This window comes from Pseudophryne corroboree, chromosome 6, assembly GCF_028390025.1.
Source record: "Pseudophryne corroboree isolate aPseCor3 chromosome 6, aPseCor3.hap2, whole genome shotgun sequence".
Lineage (NCBI taxonomy): Eukaryota > Metazoa > Chordata > Amphibia > Anura > Myobatrachidae > Pseudophryne > Pseudophryne corroboree.
In genome coordinates, this window is record NC_086449.1 from 57,447,609 (window position 1) to 57,460,896 (window position 13,288).

The 13,288-nt window shown below is 46.2% G+C and overlaps 1 protein-coding gene across 7 annotated transcripts in view; it reads right to left on the reverse strand.

The window, feature by feature from the left end:
- LOC134936121 (A.superbus venom factor 1-like) overlaps positions 1-13,288 on the reverse strand; it is a 283,470-nt gene that overhangs the window by 39,056 nt on the left and 231,126 nt on the right. For all 7 annotated transcript variants that reach the window (XM_063931033.1, XM_063931031.1, XM_063931032.1 and 4 more), the window contains 2 exons: positions 4,691-4,742; positions 3,714-3,801 (listed from right to left, as the gene is read on the reverse strand). In XM_063931033.1, the coding sequence (XP_063787103.1) occupies positions 3,714-3,801; positions 4,691-4,742 (140 nt within the window). The remainder of the gene's footprint in view (positions 1-3,713; positions 3,802-4,690; positions 4,743-13,288) is intronic.

Genomic DNA, 13,288 nt, shown 5'->3' on the forward strand with positions numbered 1-13,288 from the left:
CCCTCTGCACGGCCATAACATCGGCCGCAACACGAGCAGAATAAACACCTGCTGCACCTGAAGCCGGGATCAACATCACGCCGGCGTACAGCCCGCAGGATATAGCGGGACACACAAGCGCTGCCAGCCCAGGAAAAGGTAGGAAACCACGGCAATTCAGGACAATTAAAGTGTTGCTGGCTACCTCCTTCACCACATCCACTCAAAAGAGTGTAAACATTATATCACTAATAATAATTTTTATTTTTTACAGGTACCGCTTTTTATAATTTAATCACTATACACTTAATGCACACATTTAATTAACATCCACAGCGCTTTCTTTTAAACATCACATTTGCAGGGTGGGTGTCTGACGTCAATTCTGGGACCTCCGTCGCTGGAATCATCGCACAGGATAAGTAACTACAGGGCTGGTCTTGTTTTGCACAAAATGTGTTTGTGCCGCTCGGCTGCACAGGCGATCGCACACTTGCAAAACAAAAATACACTCCCTCGTTGGCGGCGACAATGCGTTTGCACGGCTGCTAAAAGTAGCTAGCGCATGATCAACTCGGAATGAGGGCCTAGGTACGTAGGGGGAGTGTATTTTCGCTGTGCAAGTGTGCGATCGCATGTGTAGCTGAGCTGCTAAAACTCTGTGTGTACAGCCTCTGCGCAGCCCAGGACTTACTCTTCCAGTGCAATTGAATCCTGCTGGTCGGGGCCGGAATTGACGTCAGACACCCTCCCTCAAAACGCTTGGACACGCCTGTGTTTTTCTGGACACTCCCTGTAAACAGTCAGCTGCCACCCACAAAGACCTCTTCCTGACAAACACCTTGCGTACGCCCGTGCGAATGGATCCTTTGCACCATCCCGTCGCTGACCGCCAATGCCCATTGTAGCCGTCCGACGCACATGCGATCAGATCTGAATTAGGCCCTAAGTACATTGTGCGGGGCATGGTGCGGGTTGACTGATTGTACCCCTGTCTTTTGCATTTTTACCCAGCATATTGACTAGATCACACAGAAGCTAAATGAAATGCCGCCATCAGTGTTCGGGGTTCCCGTGCGTTGTACTTTTGTCACATCACGACGTGAATAATACATCTCTAGTAAAATGTTAGGTGCGGCTACATAGCAAAGTTTACGGCGCACCAAACAGGGCTATTTCAAGATGAGTGTATACAGGGCAGAAGAGAGCCTGACTGGGCCCAGGTGCTCTTTAGGCACCCTTAAATAAATATACAGATAAAAATAGTACACAAAATCAGTGTCTGCAGTCCAGTCTACACCCCCCCACCCCCTTCACTCTTTGCAGTGCAGAAACATGCAAGGTCTGTCTGCAAAACGGACCTGTGTTTGGCTGTGCATTGGTTCCCATCATGTTCAGCAATGCAGAAGTAAGCTACTAGTTATCCCCACTTGTGCTTGAATGGGTGTAACTGGGGAATACTGGGGCATTTCCATACAGGCTAAGTTTATGGTTGATTCTATTTCGGAGTGGGAGAAGGGACCTTCTGACGTATCTAGGGGAGGAGACACGTCACCAGGGGGAGGAGCTATGTGCGAACAGGGTACCGCCACCTGATTACTAAAGGTAATAGTTGGTGGGGTGGATAGTAGAGGAACTATCCCGCTGGCCTAGCTCCTCCCCCTTGTGTCGTAACTCCTCCCCCTTACGGAAAAGGTCCCTTAGCCCACTTGATTCTAGCATCTACCCTAAGTTTATTGTGCGAATGTCATTGCCTGTATGCAGAGATCTGTGTAATTTGTGCACCAGGTATATGGGGACAGTCAGAGTGAGATAAAGTAGAGGGTACCAACTAGTAAGCTACTAACAATTATTTTACAGGATATGCTGCAAGAATGACAATAAGAAGCTGATTGTTTGGTACTTTATCTCTCTCCATTTTATGTATCCCTAAGATTTTATATATATATATATATATATATATAGGGGAGAATTAAATTGCCTGCGGTGTAATTGTCACACTGGGGGCTATCCAGGCAGGAGAAGCAAATCCCCGAAAACAGAAAGCGGGGCTGTTTATAGCGAAAGCACACAGGTTTTGAACCTGTATGTTTTCGGGAGATAAGGTATTTTATTTTTTCGTGCAGCCAAATTGGATTGCCTAAAAATTACAAGATAAACTTAGGGAAAAATCGCAAAAAAACTTCCACTTTTCGATCCCGATGTTTATTCTTCTTTAATTGAATTCTCCAATATTGTTAAACCATGTTTTATATATTTTCACAAAATGGCATTTGTAACATTAATGGGCAGATTTATTACAATGTTTTTACTAAAATAATGTGAAAAGAGATGTTTTCATACCTTTTCACATTATCTTGGTATTACCTGAATGAATGAATGAATGAATGAATGAATGAATGAATGAATGAATGAAAATGAATGAATGAATGAATGAATGAATGAATGAATGAATGAATGAATGAATGAATGAATGAAAGGACTTATACTTATAATGGGAAATGTGATCTGGTCGAACTTACAGAAAAAAATTTAAAAAATATTCTGCAGTGAGCCCTGTGATAATTACGCCATTTTCAGATAGCGTAATCACAGGACTCACTGTAGATCCTGCACCCGTGCAGAGCTTTCTTTTGGCCGCCGTTTGGAGGGTGCGGTCCGGTCAACGCAGGCGTGGCCGGACCGAATGGGGGGCTGGGCCGCAGCGGCTGCGTGACGTCACACGCAGTCGCTGTGGGCCAGGGAGTGATGAGTAGCTTCCAGCCAACACGCTAAAGCTGCGCTGTTTGGGAGCTACTCTTGAAGTGCAAAGGCATCGCCGCTGTGCAATGCTTTTGGATCTGTGTGTGGGGGGGGGGGGGGACTGATATGCGGGGCGGACTAGCCCTGTGCTGGGCGTCCCCCCGCATGTCAGGGAAGATGATCGTAGCTTAATACCAATTCCGAAGATAAGTCAGAACCCAATGTGACTGTCTGTGAACGATCCGACAGGAAATCCAACCGCCACTTACATATGGCCATGTCATATCCGATCTCTAAAAGATTGTTTATTACCACTGCTGGTACTACCGTGTTGAAGGCGGAACTATAATTGGGTTTCCCGATCACTCTACGAAGAAAACGACACCAACATTTTTTTAAAATTAATGTTGACCTCTTTTCATGTCGACCTACACTGTTGACCTAAGTCTAGTCTAGCTAACATACCACACCCGATAAGACTTAGGTCGACAGTGTCTAGGTCGACCACTATTGGTCGACAGTAAGTAGGTCGACATGGTATCTAGGTCAACAGGGACTCTAGGTCGACATGTACTAGGTTGACATAAAAAAAGGTCGACATGAGTTTTTTACATTTTTTGGGTTGTCGTTTTCTTCGTAGGGTAACTGTGAACCCCAATTGGTGCACCGTGTCCCCTCGCATGGCGAGCGAACTTTGGGCAAGGTGTCTCGCGCCACTACCACTGCACTCGGCACAGGTTACCGTTCCCAAATGTAGTCCCCGTGGAACGTAAAGTATGAAAAAGTTCAAAAAATAAAAACGTTTTGAAAAACTCACGTCGACCTTTTGTCATGTTGACCTAGTACATGTCGACCTAGAGTCCCTGTCGACCTAGAAACCATGTCGACCTACTTACTGTCGACCAATAGTGGTCAGCCTAGACAGTGTCGACCTAGAGACATGCTGCCATGCTGCCATCACTCCATGATTCACTTCTGGTCTTGCTACTCACATTTTTGATCTGGTTCATGTCTGGGGTATAGCCGGTCATCATAGAAATATCAAAGATTGACATGGTGGCTTCTTGGTTTCTGTGGGACCTACAAGAAACAGAAGGAACACACCAGGGCATTTATTACTGCCCAAAAACCTAGTACATTGTAATCAGTAATGTAGGCATTGGTCATAGTACATTGTTTTGGAGGTGTGATGATAACGAGAAGTTTGCATTAAATAGAAAGATTAGGAAATATTTAGCAGTAGTTATTTTTTATTGTGGTACAAAGTGCTGTAGCCTGAATAGAAGGCCTTGAGTATACTGTGCATATTACTGCTACACTGGGTGTCTCTTACTTCTGGGATGTGTACAGCTATAGGATGGGATGTACTATCAGTGATCGCGGGCCATCGCCGGTCATCGCAATGATGATAATTGCATATGTACTGTACTAACATATGCGATTAGCATCACAATGCAATACCAGGGGCTCTCTGCGATCCCTGGTGGTCCGGAGGAGAGGGTTTGCGGCAGTCTCCGCCACCTCCCAGCACCTGGAGATGACGTGTGCTGGGAGTCCCTAGGCTCCTCCTCCCTGCAGCCAGAAGGAGACAAGGCTGTGAGGCGGGGGAGGAGGAGACGGGGGATCCTGGAGCCGAAGAAGCGGGCTGCCAGGACACAGGTGTGTGTGTGTGTGTGTGTGTGTGTGTGGGGGGGGGTGTCGGCTTGTGCGTCGGCTGCAGTGCTGGGCGACGGGTGCGGCCGGTGCGACAGGTTGCAGAAAGAAGCCTATAGGCTTCTATAGGGTATCGCCATTAAAAAGATGTCGCTATCCTCTGCGGTGATACGTGGACGGCCAGGTCTTAGTACATTTGAAAATACTGTAAAACACCTGAAAATGGGGGTTCTTACCGCATTTTTCCCTTACTAAATCCCACCCATAATATACAGCACTAGAAAACGTAGCATTATTAGTACATAAGGTCACTTACCTGGCACAAATGGTCATGTTGACAGTTGATTTAGCACCTTCTGGCCTCTTAGCTGTGTGAAAAGTTTTATACTTATATTACATGTAATAATAAATACAAGTCTGTTAGGTGTCCCCACCTTATGCATTATACAATCACTGTCACTGACCTCTATTCACAGCATTACTGTGCACTTTTCTACAGTATCTCTCTGAATACACTTGTCCCGCCATCCTGCTATACACATGTCCTCACAGGATTCCAACTAAACTATAACCCTGAGGTCATCATCGCTTGGAGAGAAAGAAAAAGTACCAGCCAATCAGGTCCTTACTGCCATGTCACAGGCTGTGTTTTAAAAATGGTAGCTAGGAGCTGATTGGCTGGTACTTTTTTTTTTTATCACTCTCCAAGCGATGATGCATCTGGACATGACACTAGTATGCCTGCCCATTCTCTACTTCTATCTCAGTCCTTCATACTGTATCTTCAGCATATATTGGTCGCCACACGTCTGTGGGTTTATGCAAATGCCACTACCTAGTCCTTCCCCTCATGTACAGCTGAAGATACAAGGACTGTAAAGCCCACTTTAGTGGTTGCTCATGCTGATATACCCAGCGGTGTCACAATGAGTGTGGGGGCTGCACCCATGGTGGGCGTGACACCAAAATGTCTGGGGATACTGGGCATGCCCCTAAAGTGGTGTAAAATATTGGCTTCCACATGGCCACGCCCCCAAAGTGATGTAGAAAATAGCTCTCGCGAGGCCACACCCCATTTTGCTAAACATGGTGGCTCAGAATCAGGCACTATAACGTAATCACCCATAGCTAATGTGCCAGGGAACATTGTTATAGAAATATCAGGATGCCAAATTAGGTCATTTTAGGGTCAAAAGGAAGCAATATAAATGTGCACACACTATAACATAATATATGACTGAACACCCAGATACACCAACGTGAAATTAATAATGCTATGCACAATGCATTGCACACACAGATTGTCATGAATCCTAAAATAGTTGGCAATCTCGTTATGACTTAGTATTATAGATTTTACAACTATAACTGATACCTCACCTGCACCTGTACATTAATACGGGTGGTCTTCAGTTTGCCGGCGGCCGGGCTCCCGACGACCAGCATACCGGCGCCGGAATCCCAACCGCCAGCATATCAACAGCTTTTCTCCCTCTTGGGGGTCCACGACCCCCCTGGAGGGAGAATAGATAGCGTGGCACGCGCAGCGAGCCCGCAAGGGGCTCACTTGCGCTCACTCAGCTGTCCGTATGCCGGTGGTCGGGATTCCAGCACCGGTATGCTGGCCATCGGGAGCCCGACCGCCGGCATAACATACTACACCCCATCAATACAGAGAGAAGACGCTAAGGGGGAGATGTACCAAGCAGTGATAAAAGTGGAGAAGTTGCCCATGGCAAACCAAACAGCATTGACGTAACATTTATCATTTGCATACTATAAAAGTATACAGAGCAGCTGTTATGCTTACACTCAGTTCTGTAGGTTTATAAACTGTGACTTGTGATGCTCACGCAATTACCCACTGCCCAGCAGTCTTTTAGCCTCCTGCAATGTTAGGCTTCTCCTATAGCAGCCGCCTTTCCAGAGTGAATTAGGTCCACCCCGTGCTCAGATGCCCCCAGATTTTATGTATGGACAAGGCGACTATCGGAGGCTGGGCAGGGGTAAATGCAGTACGGTGAGACGTTCACGCGACACAACCTTACTACAATGTTAAGGCATAGACTGAGGAGTATATAAGGTGGGCACGTGAATACAATAAGGCACAGGTTGGAATATAATCTTAACACAATCAAAATGTACATGCAACAATGCACAGGGTGTTATTAGCAATAAGATTGTACATACAAATGATTTGTAAATGCAACAATGCACAGTATGTAATAAGCAACTTAATGAAGTATTAATGCAACAATGCACAAGGTGGAGACAATTAAGAAATATAGGCAAATCCTCAGCCCTGCTGTGAGTGCTGCGGAGCCGGGGAGCAGTTTTCACTGCTCTCGCAGGTTGCGGCCTATACACTCCCGGAAGCCAGGGACTCGCGTACTCCCGGCGCCCGCGATTTGAACTCAACGGTGGAGACGCGGCGCCGGGAAGCGGCACGGACCCCACACACAAGCTCCGGACCATCCAGAAGCCTTCCCCTGGCCCCCAGGGTAGACACCCCCTGAGGCAGCAGGTCGGGGAGACGCCTGGCAGCAGAGGAGAGCGGTGGATCAGAAGCCCAGGGAGACGCAGTGGCCATCTTTAATCCTACTGGAGGAGCTGGATCTGAGGTAGCAGTGTGCCTGTATAATTGTGGGGGTCTCTGGATTAGGGCTACACCAGGATTGGTGGCCCTCTGGCACTGTTCTCCCCCTGCTCTTACTCTGGGGCCCCTGTTGAGGGATTTGTGCATTCACTTGTGTGGGGAGAAATAGCCTTTTACTTGGCACTATTATTTTCTACTGTAACTGCCCCATCTAGTGGCCTCTGGATGTAATAGCATACATTTCTCACACAGTGTGCTGGATATATAATACATATTGCTCTGCAGACTTTGTGGGACCGCAGATATCCCGGCACCTGCCGAGACGATCGGCCGCGATGTCCTCATGGTTGAATAACCAAGATACTATGAAGTGACCGCTCTGAGATAACTGTGCCTACACCCGAATGCTCCTATGACATGATATGACAACTCGACTTTTGCGTAGATCCCTCCTCGATTGATATTTCAGAAGCCTTGTGCCCCCCGTTCCTCTGCCTTTGTCATTCAGCGCTGCCATGCCTCCCAAGAAATATAAGGCCGCTAAAACTGTCTCCCAGGTGGCGTTCTTTAAACCTTCTCCTCAGGTCGCTAAAGCAAAGGATGCACGGGGTGGTGCCTCTAAACCTGCTGTCCCGGTGCCATCGCCATCTAGAGACATGTCCGCCCCTGCCACTGCACGCCCCAGCTCCATCGATGACGGTGACTCGCTTACGGTGGGTGCTATGAAACATCTCCTAACACAATTTAAGGATGAAGTCACGGCAGAATTCAGAGCGACTATGAAGGAATGTCAGAGATCTATTGACGAGATTGGTGGCCGCACCGATCATCTAGAAAAGAAAATGGGTGAAGTGGTGTCGTCGCACAACGACCTGCTCTCTTCTCATGAACTGCTCCAAAATGAGGTCACGGCGCTCAGGGACAAACTCTCGGAAATTGAGGACAGATCGAGACGTAACAATATAAAGCTACGTGGTGTCCCGGAAGCTGTCACTAATGGCGCTTTAAAAGATTTTGCAGTTGACCTTTTCAGCAAACTCCTTCCTTCGTTCCGCTCAGTGGACTTTCTACTTGACCATATCCATAGGCTCCCTAAAGCCAGGAACGCTCCTGATGGTGTCCCACGGGATGTCCTTATGAGGTTACACTATTTCCACGTGAAGGAGGCGATCTTGAAAGCTGCTAGACCCTCGGATACTGCATCGGAGGCTTTGGGCTCACTTCAGATCTTCGGAGACCTGTCCCCTGCTACTTTAGCGAAACGGCGCTCTCTTTACCCCATCACATCAGTGCTACGTAAAGAGAACATTCTATACAGATGGGGTATCCCACTAAGTTGCTTATTTCTCGAGAAGGTTCTACTGTTGTCATAACGAACGTCGAGGAGGGTAAAAAGATCCTAGCATCATGGAACTCTGCAAGCTCTTCTACACACACCTCTCCCGAGCGGGGCCTTCAGCGGGACTGGGCCTCTTCGGCTGCAGAACTTTGAGTATTGTTTGATTTACTACACCTGCATTGATTTCATGTCTTCTGATCGGTTTGTAGTGTCGTATTTCCTACGTTGCAGAAGTTCCTTGGCAATTGTTTGATGAGGGTGTCTATGTGATATCTGAGTGTTATTAGAATGTTTTTCAGTGATGCCTTCTCTCTGCCGATTTACTGTTTGCTGCCTGTCTCTGCTGCCCCGACTGCCGCCCGCATTTCTTTGTTGGCTGGGAACTCTACCCGAGTTTCCTTTAATCCCGGTGGCTGTCGGGGGACCAGAGATGGAGGGCCGAGGAACTACATTTTGTTTCATTTTGGTTCGGGTGCGGGCAGATTGACCACTACCCCCCACAGTTTAACTCTGAGTCGCCATGGTTAGGCGTCCAAATGTGCCCCCGTGAGGGGTTATTGTTCTGTTTCTTCTTTCTGTTATCCTTCATCTTTTTTGTCCTCTCTTTCCCTTTTCCTCTCTTTATGTCCGGAAACGTTACACACACTTTCTACTTGCCAGTTGGTTGTCGATAGTTATGCAATCCCCGACAGTTTTACAATATGGTTAACATTGTTTCTATAAATGCAAAGGGTCTTAATTCCCCACATAAGAGGAGATTAGCACTTAATTATTTCCATAAACTTAAAGCTCAAATCATAGCCGTCCAAGAGACTCACTTTATTAAATCAGCCCCTCCAAGGTTTACTAATGGGAGATTCCCCCACTGCTATCTGGCTAACGGGCCAGCAAAGAAGGCGGGGGTGGAAATCTTGATATCTCAACACTGCACGTTTTCCCTCACTTCGCAATACTGCGACCCTGAGGGGAGAATTCTAATACTGGTTGGTACTCTTGAAAATAAAGAGGTGACATTAGTTTCTTGCTACGCTCCTAACACCAAGCAACTAGCATTTTGCAGGAAACTTTGCGCTAAGGTGCAACAATTGGCTAAGGGCGCTTTACTCCTAATGGGGGACTTTAACTTGACCCTGGACCCTTTAGTTGATAACTCTAGCAAGCGGCCCTCGATCTCCAGTCAGCTCCATAGGAATGCAATGGGCTTTAGCCAGCTACTGGCGGAATATGATCTTTTAGACCTCTGGCGCGTTAAACATCCAATGGACAGAGATTACACGTTTTTCTCCCTGGTGCATGAATCCTATTCTAGAATAGATCTAGCATTAGCAGACAAGTGGACTCTACAGTCCATCCGTAAAATCTCCATTCTCCCCATGTCCTGGTCGGATCACTCCCCACTATACATTGAATGGGATATAAATAGTAGAAAGGTTACCCCGGCCCCCTGGCACTTAGGTAAACTCAGTCTTCTTCAGCTGGAGACCACGCAGGTGATCCAAACCACCTTGGATTATTATCTTTCTGAGAACTCTCCTCAGGAGACATCTATCTTCACATTCTGGTGCGCCCTCAAAGCAGTAACACGAGGGACGGCGATTCAAACTGTGGCTAAGCTTAAAAGGGCATATTGTAAGAAATTTGAACAAGCTGAGCTCACAGTCGCTTCCCTGGAGAGTTCTCACAAGGCACATCCACACGATAAATCCCTCCTTAAGTCATTGAAAGAAGCAAGGGAGGCGGTAAACGTTTTCTATCTAGCAGAGGTCCAACGCAACCTACATAGACTGAACCAAAAATTTTATGCTTATGGCAACAGGGCTGGTAGACTACTGGCGAGGAAGCTGAGGGGTAAGAAGGCGAAAGAAAAAATCCATATTGTCCACTCAGATAGGGGTAAGAGAGTCTACGATCCTGACGAAATTGCAAATGTCTTTGCATCCTATTACTCTAAATTATACAACTTGAAGGGGGATTCTTCTACTTTTCAACCTACAGGCATAGATGTTCAGAATTTTCTGAGTAACTTTCCTCTCCCTTCGCTGTCGTCGGAGCCTTGTAGCTCACTCAGTGTGCCTTGGACTTTAGCCGAAGTCGAAAAGGCTATTGACTCCCTTCCAGCGGATAGGGCCCCGGGACCCGATGGTTACCCTTCTGGTTTCTATAAATCCTTTAAAGAGAACTTGGCTCCGGTGCTCTTGTCAGTGTTTAATGAAGCCTCAGAGGCTGGCCACTTCCCCAAAGAGATGCTGGAAGCTCAAATCATCACCATTCCCAAACCGGGAAAAAGCCCTACCTCAGTCCAAAATTTTAGACCAATTGCTTTATTAAATACGGATCTAAAAATTTATGCCAAATTAATTGCTAACCGTATCAGTCCCCTTCTCCCTTCCCTTATCAACCCTGATCAAGTGGGCTTCATCTTAAACCGACAGGCCCCGGATAATACGCGTAGGGTGATTAATGTTATTGAACATTCTGCCTGTAGAAGAGAACCCCTCCTAGTTTTGTCTTTGGACGCCGAAAAGGCGTTCGATAGATTGAACTGGGATTTTATGAGATTAACTCTGGATAAATTTGGCTTCTCTGGAAGGATCTTAGACTCTATCCTGGCTCTCTATTCCACACCCAGTGCGCGGTCTTTGTGAACGGATGCCTTTCTTCACCCTTCAATATTTCCAATGGCACGCGACATGGCTGTCCGCTATCTCCTCTTATTTTTGCATTGGCGATAGAACCCTTGGCTGCTTGCATTAGATCCCGGGACTCGATTAGTGGCCCGGTTATAGGGGGCATTTCCCACAAAATTAGCTTGTTTGCGGACGATATTCTGCTATGTCTTTCTGACCCTGAGGCTTCCTTGCCAGTTCTTCATGACGTCCTTCAAAGTTATTCGGATGTTTCCTTTTATAAATTAAATACAAATAAAACTGAAGCCCTCCCACTCAATATATCTCCGACTGTGGTCTCTAGGTTGAAGGATTCGTACAAATATGCCTGGAAGTCCTACTCTTTGAGATATCTAGGGATTAATTTAACCAGAGAAGATAATTTGATTGAGTTTAATTATGCCCCGTTATTAAAAGCATTTACGGAGCTGACTGGGGAGTGGATGCTACAGGAAGTGTCTTGGTTGGGTAGGATTGCTGCTGCCAAGATGGTCCTGTTGCCAAAATTAATGTACCTGTTTCGCGCCATACCAAGGCCCCTTCCCAAACTCTTCTATAATAAATGTAATCAGGTCCTGATCAGATATGTGTGGGGAGGCTCTAGACCGAAAATTGCAAAAAAAAACTCTTATTCTGCCCAAACTGTCTGGTGGGGTAGCTTTCCCAGATATAGAAAAATACCATGCTGCATGTCTGATGAGTCAGTCTAGTGACTGGTTCGACACCTCGAGTCTGAAACCTTGGGTTATCCTGGAAGCTTCATGCTTAGACGCTGTTTCTCTCCCTGATTTGTGTTTTGGTTACCACTGTCTGCTGCTCGGAGTAGGGCCGGATCCTGCAAGTCTATTAAAACGACCCTAGATTCATGGCATAAACTAGTGCTCTCTTCGGAAGAGATTAATTTACCTGCCCCCTGCCTGTCGTTGTCTGCTCTTATGTCATCGATTCCTAATGTCTCCCTAGAGGAGTGGATTCGGAAGGGGCTTTCCACTGTGGGCGATTTATTTGTAGGAGACGTCTTGATGTCCTTTTCTCAATTGCAAGAGAGATTTGGGATTCGGACTTCAAATACCTGCAGGTGAGAAGTTGGTTACACTCATTTACTCCCTCACATCTCCACAAACCTTCTCTTCCGGCTTATATTATAAGCCGATTGGAGTCGTCCTCGCATAAATATGGGATTACGTGGTGGTACCAATTTCAATTGACTAATGGCCCACAGACAAAATTAAAAGCTCGGACTTTATGGGAAAGAGATTTGAATAGGTCCTTTGTTGATGCAGATTGGGACAGTATATTTAGATCTTGTTTTAAAGTCTCCAAATGTGTTAACCACTCCGAAATGTTCTACAAGCTTATACAGAGGGCCTACTTCACCCCTGAAAGACAACACAGGATCTGGCCTTCACAATCTAAATCATGTTGGAGGAAATGCGGCTCTACGGGGGATATCTTTCATATCTTCTGGGTATGCCCTCATATACAACCACTTTGGAGAGAAGTTTTAAATATGGCTAGCATAGTGTTAGGGCTCAACATCCCCCTGGACCCAGCTTTAGCGCTATTCCATTTATACGTTGATCGTCTCTCCGCAGGTGATCGCTACGTCTTGGGACATATCTTGATAGCCACTAAAGCTGCTATAGCACAATTGTGGAAGTCTGAGAATATTCCTACCTTAGCGTTTATTCAAAATAAGATTCACAAACATTTCATTTTCGAAACAGCGGAGGCTAAATATTCTTCCTCGGCTAACTCTATCCACCTGAAATGGTTAGGATGGTCCGACTATAGGAGTAGAGAAGGTAGGCTAACCGTTTATAGCTCTCCAATTGATGTGTCTGTGCTTTACCCCACCTAGATTGACCTTTACAAGAATGTTGTGCTATCAGGTATTTTCTAAGTTTATTGTATTTTAGTCCTTATTGTTTTTTCTTCTTCCATGTCTTTTCTCAGTGCTTTCTCCTTCTCGTGTATCTGAACGCCTAATGTAGCCAATTGTATATTCATCCGACTGTGTGTTGTTTGTATTTTGCATATGTAACCATTCCGGACTTCCGCTGTGTTTCCCTTACCTCTTTTTTCTGTTCCCCATTTCTGTGTGTAAACTCTTCAATAAAAATGTAATGTTTAAAAAAAAGAAATATAGGCAAAGACAGTGCCTGTGTTGAAATTCCACACCAAAACCTGAATACAAGGCTAGCTGGATCCGATCAGGAAAGCAGCCAGACAGGGTCTCAGGATCACGGGTCTTCTCACTAAGACATGAGCTCAGGATTCTGGCAGTACAGGGTACACAGGATCACACTGTGT